The sequence below is a fragment of the Solanum lycopersicum genome, chromosome 11, assembly GCF_036512215.1.
Source record: "Solanum lycopersicum chromosome 11, SLM_r2.1".
In the NCBI taxonomy this organism is placed as follows: Eukaryota; Viridiplantae; Streptophyta; class Magnoliopsida; order Solanales; family Solanaceae; genus Solanum; species Solanum lycopersicum.
Genome location: NC_090810.1, coordinates 7,256,329 through 7,278,663, shown reverse-complemented (window position 1 = coordinate 7,278,663; position 22,335 = coordinate 7,256,329). Strand labels below are relative to the sequence as shown.

The window sequence follows — 22,335 nt, the reverse complement described above, 5'->3', positions numbered from 1 at the left end:
GTATGTCAATTACTATTTTATTGAATATTTATTATTTTAAGTACATTTCATAATTTGTTTAATAATTTATATGTTTGCATTTTTAATTTTTGTGAAGGTTAATTGTGGTTATATTCAATTATATTCTATAGTAGAATCAACATAATTTATTTTTTTTTGAAAATGTCATATAGAAAAATTAATTTATAAGAAAAAATACTTTAATATGTAAAATTAATATTGTAAAAATATAAGAAATTTAATAAAATAATATTAAAATATTCAATAAAGTGAATTGACGTGATGAGTAGTGTTACACCAAATTTGGTGTAACACCATTCACACCAAAATGGTATAAAATTCCGTGTTGGATTGAAACTCAAAAACACCAATAAGAATTTGATGTAAAATTTAGCGTTGAATTGGAGATGATCTAAAGCACGGCAATGCACAAAACCCACTAGTGAGAACAAAGAAGCACAAAATCCACTAGTGAGAACAAAGAAAAACACTCCCTAGATTCACACAACGGCAGGTACCTAAGAGAACACTAAAAGAATCTGAAACTTTGATGATAAAATTTAAAACTCATTGCTCTGCGCTAATTGCTATCAATTAATATTGTAAGAATATTTACAACAACTTTACAAAGCTTGAGTAGTAGGGGAGATCTTCTAACTACTGTATACAATTACAAGAAGCAGAGCTATTGCCACCAATCAACTCACAATAAACAACCACTGTGGCAGAGCCATTCAAACCACTTGAAGATCCACTGTACAGTAAGCTCTGAATATACAACAATCAAACCTAATCTCGATGGCTCTCCTGGAAGGGCGCTTGTTGTCATCATCTCGTCTTTAAATAGGGCATCCTTCCCGATGGTTCAGATAAAAATGGTGTACCAGCAGCAACTTGCCAGACACAGGTACCGAAATCCTACAATTACTCTGCCTAAACCTATCCATCAGGATCCAGTGGTTCTCCAGAACACTCGTCTGGAGCAGCTTCCTCCTCCTTAGGAAGACACCGGATTGGGACATACACATACCCTTTAGGTAATCGCTGGTTCTTCACGGAGGCTTGATCTGAAGTCATTACCAGCTCTTTCTCAAAAGTTTCCATATGCTGTTTATGCAACAAACTGGTTAGGATTGAAATTCCAGGTAAAAATATGCATATCAAATATCTGACCAACACATCCAACTAAAAGCGTGGATATTTCCTGTTAGGAAGTATGTCATTCAAATAAATCAGATCAAACATCACTCTACCTTTCTGTATCTCAATCGCATGTCCCCGTGATCTGTAGAATTCGAAGAAGCTCTATATGGGATTTGCTTCCCAGAAAATGACGCTCGTGCAGTTTTTTGTGTGACGGGGTTGGGTGATGTAGAACTATCATCAGTCTTCTGATCATTGTCCATAGACACGGGAAACTTAATGCGCCGTTTTCCTGCTACAGCACTGTCTACCGTTATGTCATCGGATCTTTGTATTGTTTCACTGCCTGATTTATAGCCATCAGTGTAGCCTTTAATGGAAGTTGTAGTAGCTGAATCTGAACTAACATCAGGTTGGAAGTAAGGGTGTCGGGTCAGAGCAGATAAAACAGCATTGTCTCTACTAGAAGCCAGAATATCATGTGAGCAAAGGATTACTTCACGCTGCAAATCAAAGAACCGTCTATCAGCTATGACACCAGAAGAACATATAGCATAAAAGAAAAAAAGAAGCTGAACCCTTCTCCCTTCTCAAGCATATCATCATTTATCTGCCAGGTAACACAAACACCAAATAGCAGATAGACGTTCACCTGCTATTGTCCCACTACGATATAAGGAAGGGAAAAAAAGGACCCTGTAACAGAGGACGCAAATCCACTTTGAAGCTATTTCTCATGGACATATTTCTCATAATGTTTCTTCCTACCATGGTTCTTCTTGGTCTAACGAGAATTAGCTAGTGATTCAGAATCCATGGGTACAATTATCTCCACTCTCAATGTGCCTATGATGTAGTGCCTGATGGGCTGTTAAAATTGAAAAAACAAATGTTCAACTTTATAACTGCGTAAAATGACCAAGTAAAATGATGGCGTATTATCCACCTTAATTCATTTTTTTAGTCTTCATAACCTACTCCCCTTTATTTTAGTAGGCGCCAGTCTTCATCCTAGTGATTGGATTTCTATGCTTAGTCTGATAGGAAATAAAATATTTAAATAAATAATTTTACAGTGAATGCCTATATAAGCCCCTTCCTGAATAGGTACGCACAAAAACAACAACATACCCAATGTAATCCCCAGAAGGAGTCTAGGAGGGTGGGGTGTAGCAGCCTTACCCTTACTCCTTGTGAATATGTAGGCACTCACAAAATATCTCCGTGAAGCTTACTTTTGTTAGTGTAGTAGCAAAAAATGCAAGAACTTTTACTTCCATAATCTCATCTGTTTTTACTTCTCAATAACTCGGGATTAGGAATGGAGAGTTATTCCATCTATTTTGATATTGAAAATCAGATTGATTGCCGCTTAACTACCTTATCATGTTAATGCACTTACCAATGATACATAATTGGCCCACTGATTAAGCACATCAAAATCCATACTGTGACGGATAGAACACTGATGTTAAGGTAGTATTACCATTGTAAATATACGTAAAAGGTATTTCTGGGCCACTCATTAAACACATCAGAATCCATACTATGATAGATAGGACACTGATGTGAAGGCTGTATTACTGTTGTAAATATTCATGCACACTTCGTGCAATACCTATAAATAATACTTATCTTCTCTCAAATAAAATATTTCTTCTTACCAAGAAAACAATTGATTCACATCAAACGAAAATCAATGCAGTCATAAGATTGCAATAATACAAGACACCATACTAACAATATCTAATAAATGGAATAAGTAAATAGTGTTAACCAGCAATATAACAAAAGTGATGAGTTTGACAAGGCAGCGGCTAATAGTGATATCAACCAGAAAAAATGCAGGAACAGTATTCAGGACTATTTATGCCATATGATCTGCAAAGAGCGTGGAAAATAAAACAAAGGCTACCTTCAGCTTCTCTCGCTTGACAATTCTTTCGCATAACAGCCGTAATCGCTCCAATTCGACCTGCACAGGAGGATTTGATAGGATTAGGATCTTTGGCCATTCTAAAATCAAAAGTATGTTCATGCTGATTATAGACAGAAATAGAATGCTTCAATATCATATTGCAAACAGTAACTCATAAATGCAGGATATAATGAAAATGACCTTCCCAGACTGAGAATAACCACAAAGGATTTACGAAGCAAAGACATAATATAACTTCAGAATGGCACCCAAACCCTGAATACAATGTTATTACAAGTTCCCTAAAAAGGGGGGTTGGAGTTTGGGGTGGGGTGGGGTGTCAACAGGAGAACTTTTAGTACTCATTTTACTTTGATTTCAACCACATGTTCTGAAACAAGCTCAACAGCAGGAAATAATGAATAGAGGTGATTCACCTTCCAGGTCTCAAAGAGGATTTTGATCAAATCACTCATTTTCAGCAAAAAATGATAAAAATTTCTAGGACCCAATCAACTACTTAAACATCAATGGGAAATTGCAGGTTACGACCTGATTCAGGTTCAAATATTATCCAGTAGATAATTGAATTCAAAATTCTAGCATGCTACCTGCAGGTAACTTCCCTGTAAATGATATCATTCCCCTTTTAGATTTCATAAGTTCCCTCTCAATGGCTTAACAGTCTAGAGTTCTTGCTTTAGGTTTTAACTCCCAGAACCTAAATGATTTTTTTGCCATGGAGTTATCACCTATTTCTCTATGTAAATTCTTGCATCTTCTTGATGCTTCTTAATACAACCTCTTAATTCATCCACAAAAAAAAAGAGAAGGGTTGCACAAAATTTCATCTTTGGCATGGTGTGTCTAATTGCTTGTGTCTCATATTTCTTCAGTCCAGCAGAATTTTTATAGATTCTCTACTTTGAAAGTATTAATTTTGTTTCTAGTAACTTTTATGCTCATGCATCTGTATATTAAACAGACTTCAAACACGTCTCACTTCCAAACGATCTCTTCTTTTGATACACTCTATGCTAACAGGTTATTGATAATGCTAAGCAGAAACCAAATGTAGTAGCAAAAATAGCTAGTCACAGTTATAAGGACAAAACGGCAAGTGAATAACTAAAGAGGACTACAGTTCAAAAGGTCAAAGATTGGGGATCCTTTCATCTATCTTTTTTTTTGAACTGGGGATCCTTTCATCTATTACAACCCAAACAGCCCCCAATTTCTAGAAACATCACCAGGTCACTTTGCCACCCTCTTAAAGAGTAACCTATTGCTAAGTATATATAGGAATTTAATATTGAACTGGTAATATTAAGTCTCATTTCTCCAACTTTAAGAGCGAGCACTACATCAAATAAACTATTTAGTTTTAGCAGAGAATCAATTAGCCATGGAGGTGAAATAACTGAATAAGAAAAAAGAAAATATATTATATGAAACGAACTGAACAGCAAGACAACTGCTGCAAATTGAAACATGATAAATAATCAGGTGAATATTATCACTTACCCTGACTTGCTTCAGACTCTTCAATTCTTCCACCCCATGTCTCTGAGTCTCGGACTGATCACATTTGACACAAAATGAGTATACGACACAAGTAGTAGTCATTAAAGAAACTTGCATCATTCCACTGACAAAGACAAGACCAACCTTAAGTCTTTGTTCCAAACTATGTTTGTCGCAATAAGCTTTGTGCTGCAGCTTGCCACCATTAGTTCTCATGCTTAAAAACAAGCCAGCACTTCTAGCACAAGAGGGATGGAATGTGCTATGACAGTGACCATAACTACACTGCAAATAACAAAAGCATAATTTAAATAGGCAGACTAAGCTTAACACAACATCAAAAGGAAAAAGGCCCTTCCACATCTTCTACCTTAGTGCATACACCTTTTCTCCGCTGGCAAACAAAGCAGACATCATTACCCTTGGGGACAGTTGCCTGTCATTATCACAATAAGTAATACAGTAACTATTACAGAGACTATCTTAGTCCAGCTTTCCAGACCTAAACACAAAAAATGAGCAAAAGACATTCTTTATTCTGTTAAAACACATACCAGACCCTCAATTGGATGTACTTGTCCTCTTCTGAATGTTGATTCAAAGGCCCACTACAGAAGAAACAGAAATTAGAGTGATCATCAATGCAATAAATATATAAAGCTAGTGCGAATGATAAAAACTCAAACATGAAGATCATAATTTACTTCAGCACAGAAGGCGTGAACCCATTGACCATCATTTGACTTTCTAAAAGCACCAGCAGTACCGCCACATAACTCACATTCTGCTACAAAACAAGGTTTCTCCTTCTCCGAAAGATGAGAACCTTGAGCTCCAGCGCCCCCGGATGACAATAAATCCTCGCATAGTTCACAGTACCAAGGACCTGTTGAGTTTCTCACACTTCGATAGCAATCCAAGTGAACAGCAACCTATGAACAAGGGAAATTGAACTTAGGAAAAGATTTAACAAAGGATAAACAGTAGGAGTAGCGCTTCCTACCTTACAGCTGGTACAAACTAAGATAGGATTTAGAATGGTCTCGGACCGTCTGCACACATCACAAGTTCTGGCATGGTCTTTCGAAATATCTGAACTTAACTGGACAAGATCAGAGTTAGTTTCTGGTAATATGCGCATAGCAGTCGGCTTTGAAAGCGTCTCCTTGACCCGAGGATTCTGTTGGGAAGAAAGCCTAAGTCTTTCATTGGCAGCATTCATCTTCAAAACATCCAGCACAGATTGGGGAAAACAAACACATTAAGTATGATGAAAACTATGACTGAAATTACGAAATAGTTGTTAATACTGTTTAAGCGACTCAAAGTCCTAACATGAATAGATTTACAACCTCCTGATGCACGGATTCTTCTATATTATCTTTCCTCAATGATGAAATCCTAGACGATGCAGCAGCTGCAGCAGTTGCAGCAGCCAGTACAGTCTGTGCCTCCTTATGTCGTTTTTCTTTCCTTCCTTGCTTTTTGGCTTCTCTAAGCTCATAAAGATACTGGCTAACTAACACAGCATCCCATTCTCGTTGCCTAGAAGCATCAGTCTCCTGTTGGAGACTATTCACAACCTTAACAATTAAATTATCTGCAAAGAAATTAAATGAGCATAGATTAATTCAACAACAATATCATGAGTTCTAGCGCATGTAAAAGCACAACAATAGGTGCAAGTAATAGTCTGCAGTCCTCATACAACACTCACAACAGAAGGTAGCAATAATGTTATCATGCACGATATTAAGGAAGAGGGATTATAGAAGAGACCACTAAAACGTTTCCTTGCAACAGCATTACAAAGCAGTCTGTGCTGGTAATAGACGAGCTCTCCTTCCACCTCATCTGCTGGTGAAAGCTCCAGCAGGCCCATAGCACTCGCCTTTACCAACTGTTCAGAGCAAGCACCATTCATTTTGAAGAGGTCGCCAGAAGTTGAATGTTTTGAATGTTGACTGCAGCAGATTCCTGAACTGGAAGACGCTTCAATCTGAGAAACCTCACCTTGTCTCAAATCTGTGATCATAACAAATAACATGAATGTTAAATATAAAAGTTACATCCTTGAGCTTTTACCATAAAATCCCAAACATTACCATCCAAAGGGACACCGCTCTCCATTTGCCTTAACCTATTTTGAATAAAAGGGTGAATGTGAGAGCTATGGAAATTTTCCCGCGTACTGCATGAAGAAAATGTAAATGCTGGTAAAGTCCAATAGTTAACACATTTATAGCCCAAAAGTAGCCACAAGTCAGCCAAAAGATATAAAATGGAATGCTCACAGGACATCTGGTAAGTGATTGAAAGAAACCGAAGAAACAGTGCTACTCATATCAGCAACTGTCGCAAGATTCTGATCAGATAAAGCACCCTGCTCCACTTGACCATTGTCAAGGCAATGGATTGGCACTGCAGCCAAATTATTCACATATTAACTTTTTGAGGATGACAAAAGAGCAGTAAAACATGCATAGTTAGTGCTTAATAGTTCGTCAATGACATTGAAATTGTTAAAGAAACGAACCTTGGGCCAACCCAACTCCAAAAGCTAGCACATGAGAGGAGGATTGCCCAAGGCCATATAAAAAGTCTATGTTCCCATCCCCATAAGTGATGTGGCATTAAAACACCATCACCACCACCAAACACTGAAGATTAGACATTTGAGCAAAAAAACAATCAACAAAAGACGGATGGCCCAACATTAGAAACGATGAATTGGGACGGATCTTGCTTTGTCTCTAATACTATGATAAAGAGATGGACCTTGGGCCTAACTCAACCCCAAAGCTAGCTCAAGGAGTGAGGATTATTCAACACATAATAAGGAAACCCACCTATCATCGATGTGGGATTCTTCATTCATGACAGTCTGGGTGGTCTATTTATATGGTCTTGTTGGAGTCTCACATCACCTTTGGGATGAGAACATGGACTCTGGCCTTGGGCAATCCTCCCCTCATGAGCTAGCCTTCCGGTTAAGTAAAGCTCATTCAACTTCATTAACATAAATTAACCGAAATTGTTAAAGATAACGAAACGACGGTCACCTTTCCAGATTTTATCATAAGTGGATTTGGTTCCAAACTCATAAACTACCATCGAGAAAATAAAGATGAACCTAAACTATCCCAACTCAACATCTAATGCGGGAAGTTTCCTAAGCAAATGTTGTAAATTTAGTTGGAAGCATGATAGCCTTTGAAACTTTTTATTGAGGACCCACCTAGCAAGGTCATGCATTAGCTTCACAAGTAACCACCTATTTTACATGGTCCAATACCCAAAAAAGAAAAGATAAATCCAATATACAAGAAGTATACGCGAGAAGATAGATAAACAAAAGTCTCTTCTAGATACCTTTATATTTTATTATCTTAAACCTATTAACTATTACACCATATTTTGGTTTCTCTTTAACATTTCATCTTTATTCTGGAAGAACACACTCTTTCAACAATATTATATGATAGATATGCTGCTACACAGAGTTTAAAATAAAATAAATATGAATATATGATTTAGTCCAACTAAAATTAATTTAATCGTCATTAGTTTTAATTTAAAAAATTGGCCAAAATGCCGAATCAAGGAAACTTAGAATAAATTAAAAATTGGTCTCTCTAAAAAGAAATATAATATTAGAATCAAGGCACACAAAGATGTGGCATAGCAGTCGATGAAGTTATATAGAAGACCATAGGAGACAAGGATTCATATCCCCACATAGGAAAATAGGTTAGGTGATTTCGTTCCACCTGCTTTTGCTTCTACTTTTGCAAGTAATTTACATCTTCTTGATGCCTTCAATGAAAACATTTTTTAGTTCATCAAAAAAAAATATGTAGTGATGGCTGAAACAGGAATTCAGGTACCCAGTGGAAATAGTCGAGGTGCAGTGGCATGCGCAGGAATTTTAGTAAGAGGTGTAAATATATAAAAATAGATAAGCAATTAATATACATTATATTAACAAAAACTATTTGAAACGTACCAATAAAACTCAAGTCAAGTAAGCTACTAAACTTTCCTTGACGAGTTTTCAAATTTGAAATGTATTGATAATCGCCTCATTGAAGAATGGAGATAGTACTAAGTACTCCGTCCGTCCAATTTTATGTGGCACCATTTCCTTTTTTGTCAGTCCCAAAAAGAATGTCACATTTCCTTATATGGTAAGTATTTAAAAGTATAATTTCTTTTTTACCCTTGTTGGTCCCACTTAATTTTAAAATAGTACTCAAATACATTTATGAGGAGAAAGAAAAGTTAGTCTACTTTGAAGGACAATTTGGTAGACATTTCAAAGCCTTCATTTATTTCTTAAACTCCGTGCCCGGTCAAATGTTGCCACATAAAATGGGACGGAGCGAGTACTAAATATTCTAGTGCTTTAGCCTAATTTGATTATAAATAGGAAGTTGGAGGTTCGAATCCCTATAAAATTAAACTTTTCTTTGAAAAAAAATGTTTCAAAAATAAAAGCCAAATTCGGCCTCATCGGGGCTCAAAACCGGGCCGTGCCTGGGCGAATGATCATTACATTCGCACTGCAACCAACGAGCCAAAAGATCAGTTGTTCAAGTGTCATTAACACTATTTATAGAGATATTTCTTTTTAAGATATATAATACTAATTTTTTCAACGAAACAATGTCGATCGACACCCCATGACATAGGGTAAGTCCTCCCCGGTTCCCATATACTACTGTTATCTAAAAACTAAAATAGTCATTTCAGAAGTTCCAACAAGATGACCAGATGTGACCTGAACATTTTTAACGTTACCATTTTCAAAGATTCATTGCTTGGTGTCATTCTGCACATCACACTAAGCCAACTATCATGTAACGTTGGAACTCTACTCACCAAGGTGGGGACAAAATCACCAAACATTTTTTGTCCCTGCGAGGACTCAAACCATTATATTGATTCCAACCTCATTGTAAGCCAGACTATTTATTCATTTTTTGTTATTTTTAATTCAAAATTCCATTACTAAACACCAAACCAGAGTCAAAAGTATGTACAAGTTGTTTATGAAACCATAATCATTCATAGGTGTTTAAACTGCCGTCTATCTATACAATAGGTATTCTCTATTTGCTCACAAATGTAAGTAGATAAAGACCTTTATTCATCTCAAGAATCTTGACAATTGATATCATATTTCAGCAAGAAAATATATGAAAAAGAACAGTAATGCCCCTATGAAATATGAAGGTTAAACTACATATTCTTAACATGCGTACAAAAATCAATAATTTATAATGCGAACCTTCATCAACATTGGGATCGCCTGCTAGAGTTGCTTTTGAGGGAATAGTCGCGAGCATAACCTGTATGGGAGATCGGATAAGAAAGAATATTACCTCTAAACTATTTAAAAGCTACACCACTTAATAAGAAGAAATGATGTAATCACTAACTAAATCATTCAACAGGTAACAAAATCTAGGTGTCCCTTAAGAAAATCCAAACCATCAAAAGAGCATACCAAACAAGTAAAGAAATCAAAGATTATCAGAAGATTCAACGAAGATCTTTAATGGGGCAATTTCTGTTTAACCAAGGTTCGAATGGAATTATTTCTCAAGTATTTTAAAAGCCAAATACCCAAATTACAAATACCTAAACAAGAAAAAATAATTACAACGTCAAAAATTGAGAATGTAGACCCATCAGGAGAATTTCCGCAGAGGTCAAAGGTCTCAAATTGATCTTATCAAGTTAATCTAGACAAGAATCATGAAGGTGCTTTGTGGAAAATGGTTGTAACATGTCTGTAACACATTTATTTTGGAAAAAAATAAGGAAGAGTCAAAGTGTATCTGTTTCTCCGAAGGCAACATCCATACGATGTGTGAGACCATTGAAAGGAATTATGAAGAAAAATAAGAGTCCCAGCGATCGTAGACTGTACATCCATTATGCGAGAGTTGTGGTGAATTGGTTACTGATGATAATCATAGATTAGGGTGAGAGATCGTAAATTGGCCTCACATTTGCAAATTTGTAGGTAGGATAGAGATAGAACTATTGTTTTTTACTTCAAAAGACAGTCATCCAACTTGTGGGTTTTCTTCATCTTTGTGATGTTCAACATGAGCATTAACAACATCAGTGGCAGAAACAATCGAAATCTGAACAATGTGAAGAATCAAAAGGAGAACAAAGCTCCATTATACCTCTTCTTGACAATGAGGAATTAGAAATAGAAAATCATTATAATATGACAAATCTATTATTTCGGTTCTCTTCTACAACATTTTGTCAAGCATATCCTAAGCATTTTAAGATTATAATATCGTGAGGTAAGAGTACTTTTTAAGTTGTTTCCAAAATATTATTTCAAAAACCTTGAGGAATCACAATGTCTGAATGCGCAACAAGTATTGCCTGCTCTAACCCTTGAATTTAAGAGCCCATCATCCTTTCTGAATGAGGTATAAGAACAAGAGTAACACCATAATATCACTATACATCTTCAATGATATCTATCACTCATCACCATATCCTTCCTAAGTGGTTCGTAAGTCTTTCTTAGTTTAGACTTCTAAAGACTGCTTGCGCCCCTTGTTCCTGCTTTAGCCTGTGAGGGATTGCTCTTGAACGACCGCTTTCTTGGAACTCATTCATAGGCACTTTCCATTAGTTAGACTTCACACACTATATAAACAAATAGTTGAAGCGTGCGATAGAAAGCGGAAAAACGAATTGATTGACTATTGAGTGCAAGCCCGTAAATAGACGACTATGGGTAGTTCAGGTGCGCTTAAAGTCAACTACAACTAGAAGGCATGCCGATCTTGCCACCAACAAACCTTTTGACTCTAGCTGTGAAAAGCTCCAAATCCGGTTCGAGAACCTTCTCTCATAGATTCCCTTCACCAAGTCATCGCCAGCAATCAGCTCTTATCCCTTGGTGTCAAAGGGCGAGTTCCTTTCTTGTCTTGCCCAAAAACTTTCTTTATTCTCATTGGAGAAAGACTCTCCCGCGGGCAAATCAAACATAAGCAATACACCCCGGCTCACATGTGCTTCTATTGAAGTGCAGACAACCAGAAGAGACGTCAAAAGGAGAAAATAACCTTCCAAAGAAAATTGCATGACACAAACTACATCTATAACTAGCTACCATCAAACCTAAAAGAAACTAACGGTTCCTACTCAGATTATCTTGTCCACGCTTAACAGCCAGCCCCCAACAACTTGAGCCCTAAGATCATAATACAAATCAGAATACTGTAATCATAAGGATATCATTCTACAGTGTTGCATTTCTGAGCCATGTCATCATGCTCAATATGTAACAAACTTTTCGCAGCTTAGGTTGGCTCCTTTTTGCACCTTTAGTCTTTTCTCTCATTCTGTTATCAAATTCAATGATTTTCATTTAATCTGAAATGCCTTATCAATGTGATTCATACCAAAGCCTTAATTGGAAGAAAAAAGAACCTGTACTTTAGCAACTAATGTGCAGTTCCCTAAAACTTAACCTTAGCACACAACATATAGTCAATCTCAAATGAATGTAGTGTCAAAGTCACTCTCATGAAAGTTTGGCTTGTTTTTAGTTTGATGGTTAACAGAGAAAGTATTCATCTCTACCAACTCCCCATCGAGCTTACAACAAGATTGGCCTTGCTCATTCGCTTGCTTGTTGACGAGCTGACGATGTGATGACTTGCTCATTGGCTATATGCTCATATCAAAGTTAATCATGAAACTTTAGCTTCTTTTAAGTTCATGCTTACCAAAGAAAGTAAATCATCTCTACCAACCTCCCATGGCTATCAAGTTGGCGACAGGATAGAGCTTGCTCATTGTCAAGCTAAAAAAAGGATGGTGATTGCTCATTGGCTTAGTGCCTACTTTGCCAAAAGGTGGCAGAAGTGCAACAACCTCAGCCCAACCAAACTAAGGCCTCATTTGGTTGCACTTGATGAAGGTATTAATCTTCATCATTAAGATTTCAGTCATTAAATTTGTTTGTTTTGAACATTTGAATCTTAATCATTAAGTATGTTTATTTGTTTTTTAAAATTTTGCAATCACTTTATGCGTCTAAAAGATCTGAATGATTAAGATCATGAAACGAAGTCTTAGTAGGAGTTTGGACATGTGAATTGAATCATGGTTTGATTCAGTGTTAGGCCATGTGACTTGGAATCGATATTTCAAATTCTAAATTATCCCCCAAAAAAAGAATTTGAGATTTCAAATTGCAATTTCAATTTTTTTTAAAATGTAAAAACTTGACCCAGAAGTTAATATTTTGCAACAAAAAAACATGTTTGGCGTGAAGAGATTGTTTGTACCATGTCAAAAGGATTTATATTAAAGAATACCTATTTACTACTATTGCTGACTAATGGATCTTTATAAACTAATGTATATTTGAAAGTTCGTAATCCCAAACATTTATTTATTTATATTTAGAAGAGAAACGTGGAGATATGCACTTTATAAATATGGCGCCTTAGATATACTAATATCTTATGTTTATGAACTATGGTTTACTCATTTGGTATGATTTTCTAAAAATTGGAATAATGTTGATATTTTTCACAACTTGTGATGTTTTCATGTTTATGAGAAAAATACAACTTAAGAGATCCAAATTGCATGTCCAAACAAAACTTCAAACTCAAATCAATCAGATTTTAAATCATGTCCATGCATGATGTCTGTTCAAAGGTCTCTACAAAGATGGCACGTAGTTCATCACTACTCTATCCATCTTCACCTCTAACTACCACCATTGTCATCGCCCAACATTGTCAACTACCACTCCCCGCCACCACCGATCACCACAACCACAATCCCACCCAATCACCAAAGTGACATAGTGAGTTGTCACCATCATTTACAATAAGCACCAACAACCACCATTATAACTGAGATATAATTTTTAATATTTAATTGATATAGTATTAGATTAATTTCATATTTTATTTATATTGTATATTCATTAAGCTTTAAATAAAGACAAGTTTCATATATTCAGATGTAGAGAAAACGAATAGTCGTAATTATGTAGTGCATCTTAATACATCATCTTAATGCTCAAACATCTAAAATCTTAATGACACATCTTAATATTCAGCTATGCATCCAAATTCATACATCTCAATCTTAATGAAAACAAATGAGGCCTAGAGCAACCAATATGTTTGGTTTAATTATAGACATCTAAGAAAATCAAATAATAAAAGTAGCACATAACCAACTCAGTAAAATTGATCCCATATCACATTATATTCAATTGATCTCAATGAAAAATATGATTAAATAATCAAGATACAACAAAATCATAAATATTTATCATACCTTTTGTACGCCAGCAGACAGAAGCTCTCTTGGACAACTTGAATCTTCCCTTCCATCCACACTAGTTTTAGCATCATCTGCCGCTACTCCATCAATGTGTACCGTCTCCTTAGATGAATAAAGTGATTCACCATCTTTCACAACCCTGACATTGTTTTTGGTTCTTCTTCGAGGTGGTACAGATTTCACGGGTACAGAGTCCGTAATCTCGGGTTCGGTTACTTTAATGGAATCCAAATCATCCACTACACCGGCCCCAACTTTTGGGGCTTTTGTGGATTTAATTTTGACTTTTAAAGTTCTGTGTAAACTTCCAATATAAGCATGATTCTTCAACCACTTAGCTACCTTGGACCGTATGTCAGGAACCATTTTACCATCCTGCAATTAGCAGAGTTGTAGATCAAAAGAAGTATCAGTGCATTATCAAAAAGAAATCAACTCATCTTCAAGTGAGAGAATTCTTGAGTTTCTTATCATGTGCATAACACACGAAAAGTATAGAGGAGAAGACAAGAACAAAGAAAATTACATTAAGCATCGAGGCCAACAAATCTGAAGGTACACCAATCTCCACAGCAACATCTTTTACATCAACCTTTTTCTGCTGTATTAACTACAAAAAGAATGAATATATTCAATATTTTATAAATTTAAATGGCATATAAAACTAGAATCAAAGAAGAAAAAAAGGTTCTCTAGATTAAAAGTACAGATACCAAAATCTTATGGGGTATATACTTCAATGGGCATTCATTGAATTGTGTTAATACAAGAAAACCACACATACAATGATGCAAAGACTAATATATCGGTATATCATTTCATCGCAGTTTTCAAGATTTGCCAACATGATCTCTGAGCATGTGAATGTACGGTTGCTACTTAGCCTAGATGAGACAATACCTTTTTCAATATCATGGTGAAATCTACAGGATCAGCCACATCACCATCTTTATTTTCACACAAGTCCCTATTAATAGGCTGCTGTGGAACACCGTATTCTGTTTGGTGTCTAAGATTCAAGCCCTTCTCCAGCAGCCCTTCCTGTTGTAATCCATCATCATTCAACTTATCTAAACCTGAACTGGAACTGTCCGTGTGCAACACCATTTTGTCTCCATTTCTTAAGCCAAGCTTTAACTTGTGTGATTTGGCTGTGACTGACCCAGCCAACTGATTGTTATCTGTGGAGCAAGAAACGTCTACTGCAGATCCTTTACCTTGTTGACTGCTACTGCTGATCTGGAAATCTGAATGCTTCGAGCAGAATGCACGTAATTCAACCTAAAAGCATTGGAAATAAGTAGGTAAAGAGTAACAAGGAAGACACTTTAAATCAACATGATTTTACAAAAGGGAGGATCAAAGTACACTTAGTATAAAATAACATCAACTCGAAAACCGAAATCAGAAAAGGATTATCAGTTCAATATTACAGATAAAAAGAACCACGACAGGAAGAACAAGAATTTTAAAAAACAGAAAACAAGAGCTCACATCATCACATCCAAGTTTGCCCCATATCTCCATTCTGTGGCTTGCTTCCCTGGCACATATAGGATGGAAAGATGTCCTACAAGCTCCTACAATCATTAAGAAAAGAAATTAACAAAGAACAAGCCCTGGAAGTCTACAGAAATAGTGTAGAACGAATCATTTTTCAGACTGAATCTATAAGTTTATTTGGTTTTCCTTCTCTCTCCAAGCAAGGTACATGATAGGAGTTTTTTAAAAGAGGGGCAAAGGTAGACCCATAATGCAGGGTTTTTTTTTAATATTCCACCTCTACAAGACTCACTATCAAAATATTTAGCAACGTCACATGAAACTGGAAAAATAAAATCAGCAATTGCACACAATTCAGTGTCTGACTAAGCCAGATAGAAAATACTAAATGTCTCAGTTGCTGAAATTCCATTGCTGTGCAAATAGTTTGCCTTGGTAGTTTGAAACTACATTACATCTTTGATGAAAAACTCTTCTAAGGATGCAACCATAATAGTAATTTTACAGAAAAGGTGTGTAAAACGCCATCTGCAAAATGTGCACTTCAGTGTCGTCAGTAAGGCTCTAAGACAAAAACTTTTCGTTGTGAAAGAGTGTTTTCTGCAGCAGTGACGCTAAACAATTAGTATATCATTTTACTGTGATAAATCAATTTCTTTGTCTATAGATTGTTAATCATACTTATATATATTATCCTTGACTAAAAATATATATATTTGTATTTTTTTCCTGTTTGCCCTTCTTTCCATAGAAGCCCTCATTTTATTTGTGATTTGGACTCAGAGCTTTTTGGCGCTTCTCACTTTGGACAACACTGGTCCACATGGCTAATAAAGAGTACATCTATAACATCTGCAAAGTTAAAAGGCAAACCTGACACCTTTCCCCCTTATTTCCTTTCTCATTGTTTCATCTTTCAAAAAAACACCTCATAGAGCCACCTTCTATGCGAAAACCACTACAAAATAATTCCTCGACCCCCCCCCCTTTCTAAAAACAATACTAGCAGAAAAAGAGAAGGCAGCAAACTCTCACCATCTTTCTTTTCTCACTCCATTGCCATTATGTAACAAAAGCTTTGGTCTCTCACATCCATTCCACAGATCCTCCATGACCTCATTCATCCATTGGTCCCGATTGAATCTTCGGACACCCAAACAAAATATGAAGTGCTTGGATCTGGTTCGAAAAGGGCCAAAAATCCACCAGTAAACCCTATTCCACTCTCCTTTCTTCCCCCTGTGCAGAACCCTTCTAAGAAAATGGCCACGTGAGACCCACGAAAAAAGCTCCACTAGAGACCAAACCCAAAAACAACACCCCTCGCGTGAAAAGTACCACTAGCTGAACAACAAGCACCATAAATCATCACCATTCCCCATCAGCAGCCTTTCCCAAAGAGAAAAAAAATCGCCAACTACCTTCTTACTACCATAGAACCCTCCAAAGGAATCGTTCATCACCAAAAACAACCTTCATCAACCAGACCCACCAAAAAAAAGGCACAAAAATAACAATGCTAAGAACACCATCTAAGAATACATAGATTGGAGATAAATCGAGAAAGAACTTGAGTTAAGACATGGGTGATAAAAGGGAGTTGTTTAAAGGTGTTGGTTTTGCGGTGGAGAAGAGCTCTTGGACAAGTGATGAGGTGATTGTTCACCTTTCTGAAAGAGTGAATGATAAAAACTTGAAGGGAAAAAATAAAGGAAAAAGGGTTGTCCCTAGATTCTACAAAGTGGTAGATATGCCCTGCATTAATAGTTTGCCATGTGAAGAAATCGTGGAGTCCAAGTTGCAAATCAAAATGATTAGATGCTAATCAGACCCAACTAATGCTCCATTTGCATCTAAGGGAATATGTAGGCCATTTAATACGCAAAGCTGGCCCAAACTATTCACGGGGCATACTTGGAACATTTCACTTAATTCAAGCACAAACTTGGAAGTTTTTTCAAACGGGGTATTGAGTTATATATATCCAAAACAAATTGATCATGATCATAAACCACCCAAGCTCAAGCTAAACGATCTACACTCCTTACTGTTCAAGGATAATAGACAAGATTTCTCCAGTTAATGACTAGAAATTCACAATTATAAAGTGTCTTGAGTTAAACGAGAATCCTTGAGGAGTGGAAACTGGCAGCCACATATTTTTGCATTGCTCAGTGGTCGGACAAATTTGGACATTATTCTTATATTGTTTCAAGATCACTATTGGTATTCCAAACACAGTCAAAGAGCTACTAAAGCTCCAGGGGTATTAATAAAACCATTAAAAAGGATTTCGTGCAGCGTCCCTGTGTCTATATGTTGTAATACATGGAATGAAAGAATTGTGAGATGCTCTAAGAGAAATCATTAGTGTGTCCAACAGCTTAAATACAATTGCTTATTGGTTTTGACTTTTGGGTGTAATCTAACACCAACATAGCCAGCGTAATTCCATAAGTGATGTCTGAGGAGGACAAAGAGTACGCAGACCTTAAACTTATAGCCTCTCTTCAACCATCTACAGCATCTCTACCTCTAGGGTAGTGGGTAAGGTCTGCATAATGGGTAAGGTCTGCATACACTCTACCCTCCTCTACCCTCCCCAGACCCTACTTAGTGGGTTTACACCGAATATGTTATTGTTATAATCTCTGAACCATCTCATCAAAAAGAAACTACTACAGATCCCCTTCAAATTGCAGAAAACCTTTGAGTGGTCGACACCAAACGAATTCTCATCACTGAAAAGAAAGTTCTCTACAAAGACTGATGTAACCAGTAAAGCTATTCTAGGGACTGCTTAGAAGTTTATCAGCAACTACAGCTTCAACTTTGGGTTGTAACCTAGATATTTACTGATCAAAGTCTCTGATCCAGTGACCTCCTCATATTCTAATGCCCCAAATATATTTTTGTGAAAAGCACCCCAACTCCCCCCAGACAGAAAATGGGTAACGGAGGAAAGAGGAACAAAAAAAATATAATCTGCAGAAAGTTTCCAGTTTCTCTTAACCAATGGAAGTCAACAGCCCCAAGTACATTTCAGAAAAATAACAGGTATATCAAGTTCATTACTGAATCACATTGGTGTTGCTCTATCCAGCTATCCTACATTGTAACTCCAAAGCCGTGTTTCAAGAAGAGAACATAAGGAAAGATCTAAAACCTTTTTCATGAGTTGTAGGAACAGAGTGGATGAAGTGGAGAATGAACACGGCAATCAAAAAAGAATGAACACTGCAACCAAATAAGATTTATTTCTTCTTAATTCTTGCAGAATTACAAATGATTGACAAAATAAGATGAAAGCCCAAGAAAACTGATATAAGTACATACAAGAATGTCAAATATGCAAACAACGAAGTCACTGACTATAAATAGAAAGACTTTTAACTATGTCAAATAGTAGCTTCCAATTAACCAAACCAAACATCTTCGAGAAAATCATCAAACGAAGAAATGCAGGAATGGTAAAGAAAGGAAGCAGCAAGACATACCATTACTGCACCGAACACACGCCCCATGTTTCACCTTGCACAGATAACAAATTAACTTCTTCCGTGTATCCTTTATGCCATCAACATTCAATATCGGTTCCATGATCCTAGTATTCTCAACAAATACCTCAGGCATCCACTGACAACAAAACAAGTGAACAAACTCCAGTCCAGAAGATTCTTCACTTCCCAGACCTCTTTTCCTACAAGGTTTCAGAGCACCACCGCTTTTTGGGCAAAGAACGCATGGCTTGTCAATACTTACCGCCTCATTATTTTGCTTGCACCAAGAACACAACCAAGTGCCATCAACATCGTCCTGCACACCATAGCATCTCTGATGAACAGTGATACTACAAGAACTACAAACAATCAGTCTGTTCAGCACATCACCATGGTCACCTAAACTACAATAGTGACAAAATGAATCTGACCCTTCTACAGGGCGAGCAACTAGAAGCTTCTCCAATCCTGCATCTCCACCCAAAAGCTTCCTTTTCTTTGAAGGTCGTTCAGAGGCAATATATATCTTATTCCTAGAACCTAATAGCCATTCCAACCCACTGAAAGGCAAAGAGGGGGACGAACAGGGCTTCACATTTCCATCATTTTCTTCTTTAAACAATTCAATTTTCTTTCCTCCTTCACTGTCGACGTCCATAAATTGCTCATTCTCCTTCTCTTCTTTAGCCGTCACCCCACTATCATTCACTGCACTGCCCACATTCTCAAACGTAGGAATGTACAATAATTTCTGATCATTACCCAAAAACTCAAAAGACCGAAGTTTATACCATCTATCAATATCTTCCACAGTTAAGACACGAAAGTATTCCTCCACATCATCCCAGAATCCACTATTGCGACCCCCTTTTTGCCGGGAAGACGACTTCTTCTTAGTTTCAGTCCCTGCATGAGACTTCTTATGCCGTTTTCTACTATCAGAATTCTTATTTAACAACTGAGCTAAGTTATTTGGTAAAGTAAGGTGCAGAGTAGAGGAAGAAGATGGCTGTGACTGAGAATTAGACTCCTCAGAATCAAAAGGACAACGCAGAGACAAAGCTTTTCTTGCCTGTGTATAAAAGTCTATCCCATTCCCAATTTGTTGTGGCAGTTCCGTAATTTTCTCCAACTTTGAGGGCTTTTCCGTAATTTCGTTTTCCGAAACCCTAGGTACAAGAGATATTGAACATGGCTTCTTTTCCTCCCCTTCGTTATTCCTTACCATCATCTTCCTCCGCCGCTGACATCTCCCTCCACCATCACCACCAGTCATCGCCGCCGCCACCATCCACTTCCACAACCACCCTTGCAACATACATCACCACCGACAACCTGAAAAACCTTAAACAAATCTACAGCTATACAATACAGATAAACGCTCTGAGATTTGTAATTCCTATGGAGGATAGAAACAGAGAAAGATGTTGTTGATGAGAGAAGAGAGTCCCCTCGTTCGTGCGAAATAGGAAAGCTAGGGTTAGGGTTTGTTGTTATTTTTATCGGGGCATGTTTTTTGGATCCGTTTCTTTTCTTTTTTGATTTGTTTTTGTTTTTTTTTTTTTTTTGGAAGAATCGGGATTTTCGGATGAACGTTAGAGAGAGAGAAGTGTGATGTTTTTAATTTTAGTTTCGGTTTTTAAAGTAGTTATAAATAATAAATACAGTTTGGGGCTATTTTTTAAATAAGAAAAAGAGACATGGCAAATGGCATATAGTGGGTAGGAGGACGAATTTTTTTTTTTTGACCTTTTTGCATGAGAATTCGTATCGGATTCTTTAATTTACCGCCTTGTTATTGGTCGGTTCGCAAATTAAATTATCACGAAATGATAAATTCTTATAATATTAATTTATAATTTTAATGAGATAATATTATTAAACTTTTAAAAATATACGGTTAAATTTATAGGTGAGGTAATTTAAAAGAGTCAATTCTCTAAATGATGATCCAAATTAAGAGAATTGACTTGAAATATCATTAATGTTTCATTTAGTATCAAAATATCATCTACTATCACTATTTTCCTCCAAATATACTTGATACTTAAAAATCGTCAATCTCTCCTAGTTGGGCATAACATGTCATTTAAGTTTTTTTTTAATAATAGATTAATTTAATTCATTAATCCTATTTAACTAAAATGAAAGTCATATTATTTTAAAAAATAAATTATTAGTTTATTAAGAATAAATTTTCATACTTAAAATATTTTATCATAATTAAACTTTTTATATTTTCATGTTATCAAAAATAAATTTTTAAAATGTACTATAATTTTATCAATTTTGGATATTTATAAGCACATACATTCAAAAGAATATTGATATACAAATCATTTATGAACGCTAATTTATATTAATTAATCATAAGTTGTATAATAAATTAATAATATTAAAGATCAATTAAATATCACAATAATACTAATTGTGTATTGTTCAATTCATGATTCTGATATTATTTTTTTTAAAAAAAAAAGTGAATAATATTATATTTTTTGTCCATTAGAAATACTAAATACCTCAAATTCTAGCTAATATGATTTGTCATTAAATCATCATTTTAAAAAATAATAGACCTATTTAATTTATCAAACTTATGTCTCTACAAAATAAATATATAAATTTCATGAGAATTTATGAAGATTATAAGAAAAATAATTTTAAAAAGTCTAGTTACTTTATATATTGTCAACAAACAAAATTCAATGAAAAAATCTATGTGTGCATTAAAATTTCTAACTAAATTATTTTAAAAATTTAAGCAATTTGTTTTATAAAAGTATTAATAAATTTGTAAGGTTGACAAAAGAATTGGTAAGAAAGAGAAAACTATTATTTAACTTTTTTTTTATTGTTTTTATTCTTTTATTCTATATTATATTATATTATAACTTTTCATTCAATTAAACATAAACAAATAATTAATTGAATTTCCCAATTTAATTCAATAATATAAATATTATATGAGATTAATATACTGATAAATAAAGATTAAAATTTTATTTTCTATAAATATTATTCACTTACTATTTTCTTTTAAAAAAAAATATTGTAAGTATATATGGATTTCAAGGCACTCAAATAGATATCTTTTTAATAATTAATCGACCTTCAATTTTATTGATTCGTTATACAATTTATGATTAATTGAAGTAAATTAGCATTTGAGTGATTTGTATATCAATATTTTTTTAAATGTATGTGTTTATAACTATTCAAAATTGATGAGATTATAGTACGTTTTAAAAACGTATTCTGCATAACATAAAAAAAAATAAAAAGTTTAATTATGATAAAAAAAAATTAAGTATGAAAATTTATTCTTAATAAATTAATAAAAAAAATTAAAATAATATGATCATTATTTTAGTTAAATGAGTTTAACGTATCAAA

The 22,335-nt window shown here is 35.3% G+C and overlaps 1 protein-coding gene across 1 annotated transcript; it reads right to left on the bottom strand.

Annotated features, from left to right (window-relative positions):
• Nucleotides 1-576: 576 nt before the first annotated feature.
• Nucleotides 577-20,628, bottom strand: LOC101257427 (uncharacterized). The gene is made up of 19 exons (XM_004250305.5): nucleotides 18,937-20,628; nucleotides 15,431-15,516; nucleotides 14,837-15,217; nucleotides 14,463-14,546; nucleotides 13,931-14,311; nucleotides 9,876-9,936; nucleotides 6,880-7,006; nucleotides 6,691-6,776; nucleotides 6,365-6,610; nucleotides 5,938-6,185; nucleotides 5,589-5,807; nucleotides 5,290-5,517; nucleotides 5,140-5,193; nucleotides 4,956-5,021; nucleotides 4,730-4,870; nucleotides 4,586-4,639; nucleotides 3,059-3,118; nucleotides 1,254-1,646; nucleotides 577-1,107 (listed from the first exon to the last, which is right to left on the bottom strand). Exons 1-19 carry the CDS (start codon nucleotides 20,255-20,257, stop codon nucleotides 940-942), a joined length of 4,404 nt encoding a protein of 1,467 aa, XP_004250353.2. The 5' UTR covers nucleotides 20,258-20,628; the 3' UTR covers nucleotides 577-939.
• Between the last annotated feature and the right edge of the window lie 1,707 nt (nucleotides 20,629-22,335).

What these genes read in the sequence shown, in the direction of transcription:
- LOC101257427 (XM_004250305.5), bottom strand. Translation starts at nt 20,257, where the DNA reads ATGTTGCAAGGGTGGTTGTGGAAGTGGATGGTGGCGGCGGCGATGACT. An exon ending in TTCACGCCTTCTGTGCTGAA is followed by an intron (nt 5,194 to 5,289) that starts GTAAATTATGAT and finishes TTTCTTCTGTAG; the next exon opens with TGGGCCTTTGAATCAACATT. An exon ending in GAAAAGGTGTATGCACTAAG is followed by an intron (nt 4,871 to 4,955) that starts GTAGAAGATGTG and finishes TGTTATTTGCAG; the next exon opens with TGTAGTTATGGTCACTGTCA.